This window comes from Vicugna pacos, chromosome 20 (genome assembly GCF_048564905.1).
Source record: "Vicugna pacos chromosome 20, VicPac4, whole genome shotgun sequence".
Taxonomy (NCBI): domain Eukaryota; kingdom Metazoa; phylum Chordata; class Mammalia; order Artiodactyla; family Camelidae; genus Vicugna; species Vicugna pacos.
The window spans coordinates 8,122,952-8,140,463 of NC_133006.1; the positions used below are offsets into that span (position 1 = coordinate 8,122,952).

The 17,512-nt window shown below is 45.1% G+C and overlaps 1 protein-coding gene across 4 annotated transcripts in view; it reads right to left on the reverse strand.

Annotated features, from left to right (window-relative positions):
- Window positions 1-17,512, reverse strand: part of LRRC1 (leucine rich repeat containing 1) — a 90,808-nt gene that overhangs the window by 46,572 nt on the left and 26,724 nt on the right. For all 4 annotated transcript variants that reach the window (XM_072944800.1, XM_072944801.1, XM_072944799.1 and 1 more), the window contains one exon: window positions 5,791-5,908. In XM_072944800.1, the coding sequence (XP_072800901.1) occupies window positions 5,791-5,908 (118 nt within the window). The remainder of the gene's footprint in view (window positions 1-5,790; window positions 5,909-17,512) is intronic.

Sequence of the window (17,512 nt, forward strand, 5' to 3'; positions counted from 1 at the left end):
AGAGATCCAAAACCATTGTCAGCCAAGGCACTGTTGTCAAAATTTCCCTTTGGTGTTAGCAATTTGTATGGGGGGAGGGTATAGCTCAAGTGGTAGAGCGTGTGCTTAGCATGCGCCAGGTCTTGGGTTCAATCCTGAGTACCTCCATCAAAAAACCAAATAAATAAATAAACCTAATTACCTACCCCCTGCAAAAAAAAAATTGTAACATTAATTTGTGATAGATTTTTCAGGTTTATTTGAGAAAATATCGCCGATGTTTCTTTATAGTACCAAAAAGGGAGGGAGGGTCTCTTGGCAAAGCGTATTCCAACTCTTTCAGTGTTCTATGCATGCTCACATTTAAACAATGCTCCCTGGAAAAAACCAAAAAAACTTTGTAGCACAGAAAGGTGATGAGAAAACACGACAGAAGCCCAATTTCTTTGCACCCTTCACTTTGAAAATAATTATTATTGTCTGGAATTAAAATGTGAGCTGCAGGCTATTATCTTTTTTCTATTATTAACCCCTCTTCCTAACAAAAGAGAAGGTAAGGTTTAGGACAGAGAAAGGGCTCATGACGGGAAAGCAGCAGCGTGTGCAAAGGCCGGGGGTGCAAACGACCTGGCTCTCCGCCTACGAGGCAGAGCGGCCAGGCACTGTGGGCTTCACCCCGCGTCTCCTGTCACACTTTAGCAGCGACTGTGACAAAGAAACTCACCTGCTAATACCATGGATTAAGTCTAGCGAGGGAGCAGGTGCTAAGCAGAGCGAGCACTAACCCCGTGGCACATCTGAAGCCTGCAGGGGCTGAAACTGGCTTCTGCCACACTTCTGGTGTGGATGTATGTAGTTATTACAAAAAACAACAAAAAAAAGGCTAACTGTTCATAGCCAAGTAGGAGGGCTTCTAGACACACTGGATTCCTTGCTTGCCAGAGAGCGCCTTTTTTCACGGCACACTCGGAAGCACCAAGACTTGACGGTACATCAGGTCGTTTCAGCAGGCTTCCAGATGGCCTTAGATTTCATTAAGCAAACCCACAGCTACAGACCACAGACACTGGTCAGCAGCTTGTGGTCGGACAGAAGACAGCCAGCCCAAGCATTTCGGCAGAGTCGAGCATCTCAACTTGGCGGGACGACCATCCTGCTGGTAGACGAGCCGTCCATCTGCTTACTCGGAAGGGATGTCCGGCTGCCAATGATGATTTGTACTAAAACTGTCTTTTTGTTTCTTGCTAACTCAGGTTTGCAAAGTAATTCACCAGGATTTCATGCGGTCTCCTGCCACGTTTTTTCTGCAGGCCGTATGATTTGCTCCATATGAGAAATAAACTCACCCCCTCTTTGGTGGGGTTTGCTAATGCTGATCAGGGTCCCCTTCACGTCACCCATCCCCACCTCACCTTCACAATTTTTGCCACACTGGCAGAGCACCTGTGCTATGATTTACCTCATTCTTTTCATCTGACTTTTCTAATGGGAGGAAGATTAAAAAATTTTTGAATCACTAATATGAATACAAAGCTGTTACCACTGTCAGATACAGAAGATAACAGTGCAACAGAGCAGCATTAAATTTGACAGAAAGCAATCCAAAGGAAATACAATTTTTCTAAAGAAAGGAAAAAGGGTAAAACTTCCTCACTGCAACTCAATATTAAAAATTGCTGTTTTGCAGCACCACTTATAGTGCTCGTGGCATATGATTCACACTTTGGGGAAAAAAATGAACTAAATGGATAATGACACAGTACTGTGACGTAAGTCAAATTACAGCATAGACTATAAAACTCAAATTACTAACCCTTCAGGCAGGATTCATGATGCATTAGGAAAGTCTGCCCCAGATGCGTGGGTAGCAGGATACTACAATAGGGTAATATCTCTTCTCACATATCCAGAGACCATTTGCCTGGAACAGCTAAGAATCAGTGAGCAGAGAAAACAGGCACAGAGTCCAGGCATTAAAGTGTACACACTTCACCATGGAAAACAGCATCAGATCTTAATCTGAAGCCCATGTGCTTTTTTTTTGGCCAGTATTTTAATCACACATTCACGTACTAATTTTATATACTCCCATCATTCTTTAATCTATGGGGAAATACCAGGTTTCTTTAATCCTATATAGATTTTAGCTTATTTGTCTGATTAAAAAATAAATAATAACCGACCAAGTTAGGACATGAGAAGCCGGTCAGTGTCCTGGCCTCTCTCTGGGTTTGCACGGAGCAAGGTCCAACATCCCACCGGTTGGAGGGGTGGGAGGGCGCGGCTGGCGTGGAGGGGCAGGTGGAGGCTCCACCCCCAGCCCTCTCTGCCCAGCACATCTTGTCATTCTGGGGACAGAACCGTTCACACTGCGCTCATCCCAGGAAAAAGTCCCCACAGTCTGTCTCCAACCCATCCGCCCTGCCCTCCCCCTCCCCCAGCTCACGCTTCTCTTTCTGACTCCACACTCAATTCTCTTGCCTTTGTTCCTGAAACTTCAGAGAGCAACACCACAGCAGTCAGGGGCTGGAGGTCCTGGTGGCTCTTCCTGGCCTGGGAAATGAGCCTGGAAAAACTCCTCTCCTCTTCATTTGCAGGTTTCTTTTGGTGAGAAACAGGAAACTTGTCTTTTCTCCCTCCCTTGAGCAAGGGAATGTCAGGAGAGGCAGAATTCTGCCCCAGGAATGGAAGCCAATTTGAACTTTCGTCAGCTCGAGCCTCTCAAGCTTTAAGCTGGAATATCGTGGAGGTTTCCGACCTCCCATGTGGGCAGGTGCAAGGCTGCCGGAAGCTGAGCAAATCCGTGCTCCTGACCTCGGGACACTGATGGGGGCAGGCTGCAAAGTGGGCACAGCTAAGAACTTGCTCCTTGGTGGTGCAAGTAGGGTGGGTGGGCCAGCAGGGGGATCACCAGGGCTGGCATCCCCAGGGAGCTTCTTAGCAATGCAGAAGCTCCAGACCCAGTGCATCAAAATCTCCATTTTAACAAAATCCTATGCTTTCAGTAGCCTTTCCCTCCACTGTCCAGCAATGCTCTCTGCCAAATCAGGAACCGAGGAGGCCAATAAAGAGCCCAGTGTGACAGCAGCCAGCGTTGGCTGTGGCCCTGCTACAACCCAGCTGCGCAGGACTCAAAGCAACAGCCTTGGATGATGGAGGCCACCTCTGCCGGGGCTGTCGGCTCACAGGGGCCTCCAGACACGAGCCCCATTCCCTCCCAGATGCCTGCATCCCTGCCAAGTAGGGGTCCTCGCACTGCCTCTCTCAGGCTGCAGCCTGTGTAACTTTTTTTTAACTACTCAGCTGCCTTGGAGATTCGCATTCATGGGATTTTATCAGCAGAAGGTGAGAGAGGAGACTGGGAGATTGTCCTGATCTGGAGTAGCTCAAGACCTGTGTTCCTGTGGGTGAGACTGAAACAGTGTCCTTCTTCTGCTTGGTCATCTGTGCGGTTTTTTCACCACCACAAAGAAAGCTCCCTCCACCCCCGCCACACATGCACGCACACACACACACACGTACACACACACGAGCCAGAGCAAGGTCTGCCAGCAGGGGAAGGGGCGGTTCACCCGTCCTCAGCATTTCTCCCGGAGCCTGATGAAAAGCAGAGGGGCTGCAAGGTCCGTCCCCAAAACTCCAACAACCGCACGAGGAGAAGCTGAAAATGAGGGGAAACAAAGGCGGGGGGGTATCCCGGGGAGAGAAAACACTGCGTCCTGATACGACCTCAGTGAAAGCTTTCCTTCTTCCAGCAACGCGCTGGAAGGCGTTAAGCGGACGCGAGGGAAGAGACAGGGGGCCGTTCCTCCTCCTCTGAATGCTGGAAAAGCAGCAGCTGCCATGGGAGCCGGTAAAACTGCTGGCTGACGATGCCGCCTGCCCACAGAGCATCCTGTCCCCCCAGCGTCGGTGATGGGGCTGGAGGCTCTGTGTTCAAGCTCCTAGGTTTTCTCTCCTCCCAAATAACTCAGCTCACACGTCTGCTCTTTCTCAGGCTTTACGACTGAGTCAACTGCCAAGACGGGAGAGGGCAGCTGCGATCACGTGCACCCAAGACAGGGGGACGCAGGACAGCCTCAGCGGCACCGCGGGCCTCCGATGTCCACCCCCGCCACGTCCAGGGTGAGGGACACCATCCGTCAACGACGTCTGTGCTGAGGGCAGGGCACTGCCTGCCACCACGTCCCAGGGCGGCCACTCTTTAGGGTGTCCCGTGACCTAGAGCTATGGCTGATGGTCAACTTAAAAAAAAAAAAATGAGCTGGGTCAACCAGTCATCGTTTAGAGCTGGCAACCAGATGTCCTAGCAAGGGGGCGAGAGGCCACAGCACAGCGGGCCTGGAGAGGCTGGTGCCACATCAGGCCCACGAAGACAGGCCACGGGACTCTGAACATGGTATATGATGTGAGCTCTGCGGCAATGCTTCTACAATGTTGGTTCCAGCCCCACCCTTACAATCAAACCCCTTTATCTAAGCTGAGCTGGGCCCCTGCAACCAAACATGCTATTGGAAAACAAGCCCCCAACATCACTTTTTTCCAAACACACTGTAAATCAACTATCCTTCAATTGAAAAAATTTTTTTCCACTTTTTCTAGTACCTTCAAGGTAAGAAATAATTCTCATAAAACGAAAAGAGAACCCTAAGTCAAGAGCGTACGGCTCGGTCTAAAGAGAGTTTCTAATTTACAGGATCTGCTAGGTGGCAGGAATTTTAAAAGTGGGGGATAAAATCATTTTTTCTTCAGTGCGTTTTCAAACAAATACTGATGGTCATCACTGTCTTTTAACAACAGCCCGCAGGAAAATCCTGCATCTGGTCCTTGGGGTTTCTGTGGAGGACATCAGACAGGAAGGACCAGACCTAAGGTTCACTGGGAAGAAACCTACAGGTTTTCGTAGGAACATAAAACAAAACACAAAGCAGGTGTGTAATACGAGAGAAAGAAAAGGATTATCGTGTTTACAAGCAATACAGAGTACATGTGGGCTTATCCTGGGGAAATTAAACCAGAGTCCTTGCAAGCACTGAATTCCATCCCTCAAGACAGAGCCTCTGGGAGCTGCCACTTTAACTTAAAGTAATTTATCAAACACACTCCAACAGGCAGTGGGACCAGCCCGCCGGGGAAGGCTCGAAGGGCTTTAAAACACAAGGTTAAACCAGGGCACCCATTTAAAAGTGAAAGGCTAAACAGGATAGAAATACCCTATTGGAGTGCTCAATGAAAAGGAAACAACATTACAGTGAAATCTGGAAATCAAAACAAACTCACAAATGAGCCACACAAATTCAGGTGGGCAGACCTGACCGCGGCCTAGTTAGAAATAAAAGGACAGCACACAGGTCCGTTCACTGCAGGGAGGCGGATGCTCACAGGAGCACCCCTGGTACCGGGGCCACCGCGGGGCGAAAGCAGTCCTTCCCGGGGCGGCTCCCCTGACCTCAGCAGCCCACAGGATCGGGACACAGGACTCACCACCAGCCCTCACTGTCACACCCAGTAACGTGAAGAGGCGAGCTGATGACTTTCCCAGTCCACTCTCCACCACTGTGAATCAGAGCGACCCCACTTTGAGAAACTTGGCATCTCAAAAACTGTGCCGTGGAATATTGGGGGAAACACCTAAAAGGTGACTGAGCTTTTCTGTATGGCCTTAATTTCACCCCCAAATGGACGGGTAGCTTTCCTGCAAGCATCAGGGGAAAAGCACCTCTGGTAGCACGCGGCCAGCTGTACTTACTGAGAACGGCCCCTGGCGTCAGAAGAGACAAACGGACAATTCGAGTGGCATCTTTTTCTTACCATTCCGGGATACGTCAAGTTCGACCAGCTGCATGAAGTTTGCTATTTCTGGAGGGAGCCGCTGAATTTCATTATCACTAAGTCCAAGCTTTCGTAATTTGACTAGCTGGAAAAATTGCTGAAAGACAAAACAGTTCCATACAGATCTCACATATAGTTGCAATGCAAACTTTTTTGCCCAATATGAAATTTAAAAAACAGTTATGTCTTTTAAATATGAGGACAGCAGCAATGTCAATTTCCTGATGTTGATATTGTACCATAGTCACATGACGATGTCACCACAGGGGTAAACTGGGTACACAGCACATCTCTGTGCCATTTCTGCAACTTCCCATCAATCTACAATGATTTCAAAATGAAAACTTTTTAAAAACTGAGTAAGTAACTCAATGAGAACAGTAATTACTCCTTTCTGCTATCCAGTTAGGTGGTCCCATTTCCTACTAAGAAAAATTGATGCTAAGACAACATTAAAGATATTTGAAAACTAGAATAAAATATTTTTCAAACATTTTTTAAAAGACATTACTGTGCATCACAAAATATATAAATATCCCACAACGGTGTGGAGGAGAATCATTTCCGACCAATCTAAAAAAGAGCCTGCTGTGGATCATTCCATTAACCACGGCACTCTGAGCACATGCCTGTGGCCCCACACCCTCTGCAAACGGTACTCAAATGGCATTAAAGGAATTTGTAGAGAGATGAACACAGACATAAAAATATGACAACAAGGCGTGAAGGCAATTCAAAATGAGAGGGAACAAGAAGCAAAGTAGACATGCAACAAAATCCTCGAAGCCAGAAAACAGATCAGCAAAGGGTAGCCAACGGAAGAATCAAAACACAGCTGAGATGGAAGCCTGGCGTGAGCAGCCAATCGGAGGTTAGTTCCAGGTACTGCTGAAGAAAGGAGATCTGGCTGAAGATGGATATAAGGATGTCTGGTCCCCATAACCCCTTCTCTACCCTGCACAACCAGGCAAGGTACCAGAAAGCATGGCTAAGAGAGGGGCGTGGTACCCTACTGCACACGGGGGGGGGGGGGCAGGAGATGGTGTCAGAGCCTGCTTAGTGCTAACAACCCCCCTCCCCGCAGCCAGGCTCCAGGTGGGGAAACAGGCTCACGGTGCACTGTCAGGAAGCCCCACATTCCAAGCCCCACCCAGGCACACTGGGCTTCCAATCATCTTTTTGTTTTCCCCTTCAAGTGCCTGGATCTCATTTAAACAGAGGTGAGGTTCTCCCGACACTGGAGGACAAAAAGCCCTTAACATGCAAGAGAGTGAGTGCCCACACACCCCTCAGAAGAAACAAATGAGGGCGGGGGCAGGGAAAACTTCATCAGCCTAAAATGGAATGAATACCCAGGGAAATTAGAGACAGAGAAGCAGTGTGATGCTCTAAGAGGCAAGCTTCGAAGAATAAACTCTCAGAAATTAGATGCTAATGCAACATCGATGTAAGAATCAAAAAAAAAAAAAGAGAGAGAGATGTAAGATAAACCTAACAAAAAGTCCCTCAGAAAGTAGAATAGAGAGACAATGAGATGGAGAAACAGGAGAGGAAAAGATACGAAGAGTAAAGGATCGGACCGCAAGGCGCTAACTACAACGAACAGGTATTCCAGAGAGAAGACACAGGGACGGCAGAGGACACGTTTTCCAGTCTGAAAGGGCCCACGACAGGGACAATGAAACGAATGAAACAGAGTACAGAGGGATACCAAGGACTATTATAAAATTCCATGACTCCAGAATAAGAAGATTCTAAAGCTTCCAGAGACCAGAGGGTGGGGGCAGGGGGATCATAACAAAGGACTGGGAGTCAGAACAGCACTGAACTCAACAGCAGACTTGAAAGTAAGAAGCCAATGGAGCAATGCCTTTAAAAGGCCATGAAAACATTATTCCCAACCTAAAGTTACGTACCCAGCAAACTATCAACCACGTAGGGCGACAGAATAAAGGCGCTTCCAGACATGCGTGGTCTCACAGTTTACCTTCCGTACACCTTTCTCAAGAATCCATCACAATGTGGAAGTAAATCTAAAAGGGGGAGGAGCTGAGATCCAGACGTCAGAGAACCAGCAAAACAGAGAGACAGAGGAAATTCCCTGGATAAAACAGTGACAGAATTCCAAGGCGTCAGCAGAGCAGTAGGTCCTAAGAGCGATCAGCCTATATTGAAAAGAATGTGAGGGCTCCCAGAGGGGCGCTCTGGAAAAAAAACTAAAATAAAAACACACGTGAGGGCTTAGCCGAGGTGCTTGGAAGTATCGAGATCTGCTTGGTGATAACTTAGAAACTGAAATGGGGAGGGGGCAGGGTATAGCTCAGTGGTGAAGTGTGTGCTCAGCACGCATGAGAGGTCCTGGGTTCCATCTCCAGTACCGCCATTAAAAATAAATAAATAAATAAATAATCCTAATTAACCCCCCCAAAATTTTTAAAAATAAAAAATAAATAATAATTAAAAAATAAAAATAAAATAGTTGGACAAAAAAAAGAGAAATTGAAATAGAGAAAACAAAGCAAGCAAAAAAGGACAGAGTTATTAATTCCAGGAAAAATAAATAGTATAAGACATAATCGTAGAAGAAATAGAAGATTTGGTTGTGAACAATACTTCAATAGCCATAGGATTTTAAGATATATATATTTAGAACAAAATTTTTATTACGTCAATATTGAAAGGATGTGAAAGAAACTCTAAGTGCTAAAGACTCATCTTCCATAGAAGAAAATCAATAAATAGCTAAAAAGTGGGGGTGGGAGAACAAACTTGTAAAAGCAAGCCATTTAGGGATGTGGAGGCAGATGTCCCTAGACACACCAAGAGCTGGGGGTTCTCAAAACCCAGAGCCTGGAGTTGGGGGAGGGGGGCACGAGGCTGCCACCCCTCACTGATCCTGATGCAACTTCTTGGATTTTTCAAAAATTACTTGCATATATTACTTTGCTAAAAACAGAACTTGAATTTATAAAGGAAAAAGGCTCTGCTAAGAGTACAGGGCGCTCCACATGATAATTTTGAAGGATGCTCGCATTTAATAAGCTTCATCTTTTTTTTTTCTTTTTTGGGTACAAGGGATTGTAACTTCTATAATCAAAAAGAAGTTATCCTCTTTTTAGAAATCAGTCGGGCAATACACAAACCATAACAAGTTTTCAAGTCCATTGACATAAGAACAATACTTTGGGGCATCCGTTCTCATCAATGAAATATTTGTAGATAAGAACAACATGCTACGATGTATAATATGCCTTCACATTCTCACCACTAAAAATGAAAAACATGTCAAAGAAGGGAAATGATTAGCATACCACTAGTAATTCACTAGTAAGCAAAGAACAAAATCGATCACTATAAACACCACAGAACTTGAAAAAGACTTACGATGCAAATAGAATTTAAAAAGAAAACAAGATGGCAGGTACACTATGTGAAAAAACAAGGTGTGCGTGCGGGGAAGGGATCATAGCGGGGCAGGGTTGTGGGGGTGTGGAAGTTGTGCAGGGCGATAAACGAAAGGCATGAACAACTTTATTTTTTTAAGGGAAAAAAAAGGAAAGACATTTCAAAATAAAATGAACTATGCATCTCAGCAAATGAATGCTACCAATTAGCTGCATATGATAACGAAAGTGCTCAACAAAAGGTCTAATCCTTTGGATTTCTTTAATCGTAGAGCTGAAATTTAATTTCTTAAGGAAAGGTACTGACATTTCCTTAGGCTGCATTATATTAAAGCATTAGCTGACACAAAAGCCATTCAAAAGAGTCACATTTGAATAAGTGAGCTTATGCCAATTGTTCCGAGAGTCTGACAGTTTCATAATGCATCCGTGTGTTTACTCAAGCATGAAAAGCTCACTTTGTTTTCCAGGAAAGGCATAATAGCAACAGCACAAAAACCATCCCCAAAGCCATACATTCAGGGACCAGTCAGAAATCATATGAGAAATCAAGTCAATTAGAGACTCAGATCTACAGTGAATAATAAGTTAGGTTTACACTGGGGGAAATGACAGCCTACAAAGCTCCCCATCCAATAGAAATTCCAATGGCAAGCAAATTTAAGTTTTGTTCTGCATGTTAAAAGCATCCTCAAAGAAAGCCTGCCACAAACACTCTTTATTCAACTGGGGAAGCACATACTGGATGGAAAAACAATCCTCTCTGACAGCATCCTAAGATGAAAACAGTAACTCCTCAATCCTTCTCTTATTATCCTGATGGGATCTTAATTTGGCATCCAAATGCTTTAAATTAACTGTATTCTTATAATACAGACACAAGCCACTAAGATTCATTAAACCTTCAAGTTTTTGACTTCCTCAGATAGTCAGGGAAGAAAACTCAACAAGCTTATAAACCCTTCTTCTGGATTACAGTCTCTAATCATCTCAATGTCTCTACAACACTGGCACCTGTGTGTATCATAGTCAGCCACTGCTGCATAACAAATCATCCCAAACTTGGTGACTGAAAAACAACACGAGTTTTTTTCTCTTCTCACATTTCCATGGGGTGCCTGGGCAGTTCCTCTGCTCTTTTCACCTGACCTCACTCATGCAATTACACTCAGCTAGAGGGTCAGAAGGGGTGGAGATCCCCCCTGGTCTCACTCTTCCAGTCTGGCAGCAGTGCCAGCACCAGCTGGAGCCCCTCTGTTCTCCACAGGCCTCTTTCCTCTCCCTTATGATAGTATGGCTTCTTATACAAAGCTCTCTGAGCAGCGTCTGAAAGAGGCAAAGAGTCTGTGAGGACTCTTGGGGAAATCTGGTAGAGTAAATGCTCTACCACAAGATGGCATAGAATCCTCAGGTGTGCCATGTAAAAACTACACAGATTATCCCAGCAAATTCTATGGTTAATCACAGAGTAATGATTTTTCTAAAGGAAAGTCAAACAGAAAAATACATTAATATTATGAATAAACATTGATTGACAAGATTTTTGATACATGAGAAAGTTATAATAAAGGGAAAAACCCAAGAAATATTCATAAAATATTAAAAAGATCCATTGGCTAAAGCAGAGAATTCAAACAAGCATATCTCACACCCAAATTTGAATTTGAAATGGTTTTAGCAAACACTCAAAAATAAGAACTACTGATGAAATAAGTGTTAATAAGACACTTTTTTAGTGTTTTCTGGTAAAGAAGAGGGGAATGGGTATGCTCCCGGGTGAGTCACTTGACTTCTCTGGTCCTTCATTTCCTTGTGTAAGAAATAAGCATGACAGGAACATTATGCTCTACACCAGAAATTGACACACTGTAATTGATGGTACTTCAATTAAAAAAAAAAAAAGAAGTAAGCATTAAATGGTCAGAGGGCTATTTTCAGTTCTAAAAATATTAGGACTGCATTTCAAAATACCTTCAATGTACCATAAGAAACATGAAAATCCTATTAGCACTCAATATAATAAGCATGATGGTAAAAATGCATAAAATTACGGAAAGTAGATTAGTGGTTGCCTAGGAAACGGGAAATTACTGCTAATGGGTATGAGGTTCCTTGCAGGGTGATGGAGACACTCTAAAATTAATCATGGTAATGGCTGCACAACTCCACAAACATCCAAAAACCACTGAATTGTGCACTTCAAATGGGCAAATTGTATGGCATGTGAATTACATCTCAAAAAAGATGTCGAATCATGCACAGAATTGGTAGAAATCAATAAAGAATGGATCCCTTTTGGTCATGAAAGACTAGGCTAGGGACACACAGACACTTTGATTTTTATTGAAGTGTAGTTGATTTATAATGTTATATTAGTTTCAAGTGCACAGCAAAGTGATTCAGTCATACAATCTTTTTCAGATTCTTTTCCATTATAGGTTATTACAAGATATTGAGTATAGTTCCCTGTGGTATATATACAGTAGGTCCTTGTTGTTTATCTGTTTTATACATGGTGGTGTGTATCTGTTAATTCCAAATCCCAAGTTAACCCTCCCCCTTCTTCTCCCCTGGTAACCATAAATTTGCTTTCCATGTCTGTGAGTCTGTTTCTATCTTGTAAATAAGTACATTTGTCTCATTTTTTAAGATTCCACTATAAGTGATCTCATATGATATTTATCTTTCTCTATTTGACTTACTTCATTTAGTATGACAATCTCCAGGTCCATTCATGTTGCTGCAAATAGCATTATTTTATTCTTTTTTATGGCTGAGTAGTACTCCATTGTAAAAATATACCACAACTTCTTTACCCAGTCATTGTCAATGGACATTTAGGTTGTTTCCATGTCTTGGCTATTGTAAACAGTGCTGCTGTGAACATTGAGGTGCACGTATCCTTTCGAACTGGAGTTTTTGTAGACACTTTTATTTAACTGAATTCCTCTATGCACCAATTAGGTAAAGTGTTTTACCTCCAGTTCACGGATGAGGAAATTGAGGTTTCTGCAACATTTAGTGGCTCCCCCAACACTGCTGCCAGTTAACAACAATTCTAGCAGGGAAATTCCAAAGCACAGCCACGTTAGAGGACCACAAAGTAGTAAGTGCTCAGGTAACTCACAAACAGAACATTTGTGCAACTGTATTCTAATTAGCTAAGTGAAGCAAAGTCACGGGAAGGGGGAGGGGCTGGGATGGGTAACACTAGGATGGTCCTGATGCTGCAGGAAGGGAAAGAACGAGCTAACGAGCCCGCATGTAAGTGCACACAGCGGTACTGCAGAGACAGCAGCCCTGAAAAGGAAGAAATCCGGGCAGATAAGACAATGAGTAACTCCAAGAGGATCCTGGGGCTGGAGGAGTAACTCCAGATAAAACCCTAGGCAACGGGGAAGGCCGAAAGGGACACGGGAGGCAGCAGGCAGAAATGTGACACAAGTTTATAATATGACAGAGAGAAAAAGGCATAGAAATAGCTGGTAATAACCTATAATGGAAAAGAATATATATATGAGTAACTGAATCACTGTGCTGTACGCCAGAAACTAACACAACATTGTAAATCAACTCTACTTCAATTTTAAAACAACTTTTATTTTATTTTTTTCTCTTTTTCAGTTTTATTATGTAGAATTATTAGTTTGACGGCACATGCTCATTATATTGCATTGAAATACATATACACAGTACTCTGCACTTTTTTTTAGTTTACATATATGTACTAATTACTGTTTCTAAGAAGAGATTAGATCTTTAGCTTTTTAAACTTACATAGTTATCAAAGGAATAAAGCCAGCTACAAAATAAGAATCTACAGAAGGCAGTAAGATTGCCTTGGTTGCTATAAGCTTTGGACAGTTTTTCAGAGTTCTGACAAACGTGATTTGGACAGCTTTTCCGGATTTTTTTTATATTTCTGTAGAAGGATAGGCTCTTAGACCTACTTACATCAACATTTTTGCTTCTTAATAAACTAATTCATAAGTTTTTTTAAAAGGCATATTAAAAAAAAAAAAAAGGCTCGGTCTACTTTTGGAGGCAAAGGAGGAGCCATTACCCAGCAGCAGGGCAGTCCTGGTGGAACTGAAAGAACACGAGCCGGCCCACCCTGGGCTGCCGGACACCACCTGCCCACCCTGGGCTGCCGGACACCACCTGCCCAGGGACCCGCTTCCACACCCGGCCCTCCAGTGAGAAAGGGAGCACCTGCTTCACTCTCTGGTTGGCACGAGAGGCCCTGTGTGTGGTCATATGTGGACAGAGGATGTGCGGGCCTGGGGTCAAGATCCTGGGCCCCTAACAGAGAGGCAGGTGAGAGACCCAAAGGATGAGACACGTTTAAAAAACTCACAAAACATTTGACTTTAGGGTAGGAATTTCAGAACGCCCATCAACGTGATTTGAGATAAATTAAATCAAAACAAAATAAAGGAACGACCCATAGTCTCCCCAGGCGACACTGACTGGCACTGTCAGTGCAACCTAATTACACGTAAAGGGGGAAAAAGAGGACGTCGTCTCTCGTTCTCAGTAACGCTTCCGAGGACCACACTGTTTTAAACCACCGTCAAGAGATGTTGAAGGGCTGGCGGTGGAGGGGGGCTGGACTCACTCATTTATTCGACACATTACAGCCCAAAATCCATGTCCAACACGCCACTGCCTGGGGTCAGCCCTGCAGCAGGAGTCATCAGGGCGTCATATTTATTTTGGAGGGTTTGTTTCAAGGAATTGTCGAAGGACTTTTCCGAAAGAGGAGGGAGTGCATTAACAAGTATAGCACCATGTACATAACTGCTCGGTGTACAGATGTGTGTTTATGTACATACACACCGTACTTGGAAGGGGAAGAGCATCTGAAGCTCAGCCTTCAGCCCACTGTGTTATTAATACACAAACGGCTGTCACTGAGGTATGTATTACGTGAGGGAGAGGAAACCGGAACACTTATTCATAGCTTTTTTTTTTTAAGCAAATTACTTAGTGTGTTTTTATGGCAGGAGGGGGAAAAAATGTTAAAATGATTTCTAATGATGTCAGATATTTAAATGATGACTAATGCATTTTGTAGAAACAATAAACTAATAAATGTTTGAAAAAACAAAAAAGTATACTTATATATACATATTATATATAGCAATCATATATAAATATTTGCAATATAAAATACGTATATATTTGCAATATAGCAAACCCAAGAGAAGAAATAACCCAAACATAGGACACACACCTGCTGAAGCCTCACTGGACTCCAAACAATTTAAATACACAATTCGGTCTTTGCACAGAGGAAGAGGTCACTGCAGGGCTCTAACCAGATTTCAGGCATTTAGAAATATAGTGATCACTGTCGACCTTAAAAGTGGAGAAGGGTTTAAATGCACCCCAAAACATTTTCTAATAGATTCCAAACACACAGGAGCTACGACATATATTTGGGCATTTCTATCATCACAGTTTAAGATTAAAATTGCGTAGTTCAGGGACATTAGTACAAGCGTGTCTGTCCACCTAGACAGGCCTAGGTTCCAACGTGCTTAAAGCTCCTATAAGAACGGCCCATGCATCTTCAAAACAGACTCTCTCTCGTGTTTAAACTTCTCATACTCTAAGCTCACGCCGTTTCCTCCTGGCCGACCCACACAGCCGAGTGAAAAGCAAGATGGAAAAAACCAAGAGCAGATTCCCTAGCAACTCACAAACAGTTTTGCAAAAACACAACAGAGCTCACGCTGATCGCCACACTTTAGTCTCACAAACTGAACTGGGTATTAAATTCTAACGTTAATCCAGATGAAGAACTGCAAACCCCAGGCCTAACGCGGAAAGCTCTCTGAACTGCCCCACTGTCAAAGGAACGAGAGAAGCCATGAGGGCCCAGCGGAAAGCGCGCGACCCCCATGGTCGGCAGCTCCTTCTGATGAAAGGCTTTCAGAGCCAGGGGGACTGGCAGAGCTCTCTCACTGCCACTTCTTCGGGCTGCCCTTTTCAACATTCTTTACATTTTATTTTTGCTGTTTACCAGCAAGCGTAGTGAGAGGCCACCCGGACGTGCCTAGTGTCTGTTTAACATCAGAACGTGCAGGGATGCGGGGCGGGGCCCCGAGGCCCACGTCCCGGGCGCTCCACTCGCAAAGCTCGGCATCTGAGGACGCGGCTCGTCCATCATCACCAAACCCTGCAGAGAAGTCCCAGCGGCGTGCACGCGCTGCTGGCCAGCTGCTTGCTGCCCCGGGATAAGCACTCACTCGGTGCATCACCTCAAGAGTGCTCGGGGCCGGAAATCTCTCTTGGGGCCAGAAAGAACAATGGAGAAAAAGAGAACTCCTGAAGGGATCCCAAAGGAAAGTATGAGAGACAGCTGCCTCCGCTCAGCTCCTGGACATCCAGGAGACAAGCCAGAGCTCCCAGGCGTCCAGGTACAATGGCATGAACCATTCCCCATAAGCCCCTGGGGCAATTTCTGCAGGCAGCTTTGGGGGCCTGATGGCTTCTGTGCCAACACTTCCCCGGCCTCCAGCTCCCAGCCCGGAGTCCAGCTTTTTACCCAGATGCACATGACAGAAGGAAACCAGGGCATTCCTTCACCCCACACTACACCATCCCATCAGCAGCCCGGGGCGGGGGGGCTGGCCTGACCCCACACCACCACCTCCTTGTCTCTCTGGAAAGCACCTTCCACAGCCTGGCACCACTGGCTGACTACACAGCAAAAACTTCTTTTAAGGAAGAACATGGCGCAGGCATAGGTCAAAGCAATTTCAGATTAAAATGCTGCATTACCAGAGTGGACTTTGAAAGTCTGACTGCAAAAACTTTCAACACTCTTACTTTTCACAAAAGCGGTTCTAAACTAAGAAGCAGGGTCTTTAACGCACCAGGTACGAGGCTCTGCAAACCTCACCTCCCTGAATCTTAAAAACCACCCTACTCCTGGCCACTACTGTCATTTCACAAATAATGAAACTGCAGCATGGACAGGTGACACACCTGGGCCCAGTTTACACAGGTGTGTCAGCGCCAGGATTCAAACTCACGTCCAAAGTCCCTCCCTGTCTACCATAAACAGCAGGGCCAAGAAGCACTGTGGAGTCTGAAGTCTGCAGTTACCGGCTGTCTGTGTGACCTCACGAAAGCAGCTTAACCTCTCTGTGCCCCAGTTTCTTCATCTGTCAGAGGGGGTGATAACAGTCCCTGTCCCTCACAGAATTGTGGTGACACTTACATGAGTGAACACAGGTCAAGCATTTAGAGCAGTGCCTACGTGAGAAAAGTTAAACAAACGTTAGCTGTAATTATTACTGTTACACCACCATAAACCATGCCTCCTATGTATCCAAGCTACTCAAGCTTTTCAAGTGTAAGAAATTTAGGTCCAATGATAACATCTTGCTGCCCCCGGATTACACCGTGAGGATGGAGTCAAGAGCTAGACAAGAATCATGCCCAGACATTTTAAGACTTCTATTGTTTTCGAAAGCAGAGAAAGACCACAAACAGAAAGACATGACACACACACACACAAGTCAACAGACGGCTGAGACCAAACGCTTAAAGGATCTGGTGAAGAGACCTTAAATACCAGTTAATGAGTCCAGTGGCCCCAGTCTACCAAGTACTCACACTACGATCCAAACACAGCAAAGTAACTTCAAAAGAAGTATTTCCGCTCATCACATCATCAGAAACAAAACAAAGCAGAGGCGTGAACTGAAACATACACGACAGGGCTGGAAGGATCTGGGGGAGGCTCAGTAACCCAGGGAGTGGAATCCAAGTTGGTCCAGACTTGAGGGTGGGCCTAGCCTGGGGCCAGAGGCACACAGGTGGGAGGGGGCCCGGAGGAGGGCAGTGTCCATGGAGACAGCTCTGGAAAGGGGATCCCAGGGGTTGCCCTGGGGCACCGCTCCTTCAGGCTGGCCCCAGGATAACCAGTAGCAAAAGGTCTCAAATAGGTCTCTGGGCTCCCTTCTGGGGAGCCCATGATGCGAATTATGAAAAAGGAAGGAAGAAGAAGGCAGGCAGGTGAGACAAAGTGTCCACGTCTCTTCTCCTTGGCCTTGAACCAAGAGCCTCCCCACTCGGACGGGTGATGTTCTAAAAACACATGTGAGGTCAGAAGTGGATGCCTGGAAGGCTCCCCCGCCCACACGGGAGCAGCACTACACGTGGGACTGAGTTGACCCCCAGGAGTACAGACGCGTCTCCCCGCAGCCTCCAGCGGCCGACTGGTGCGTGCAGAACCAAGCACGTACTCCGGAGGGGCGCTCCTAACCTTGGAGCGTGTATAA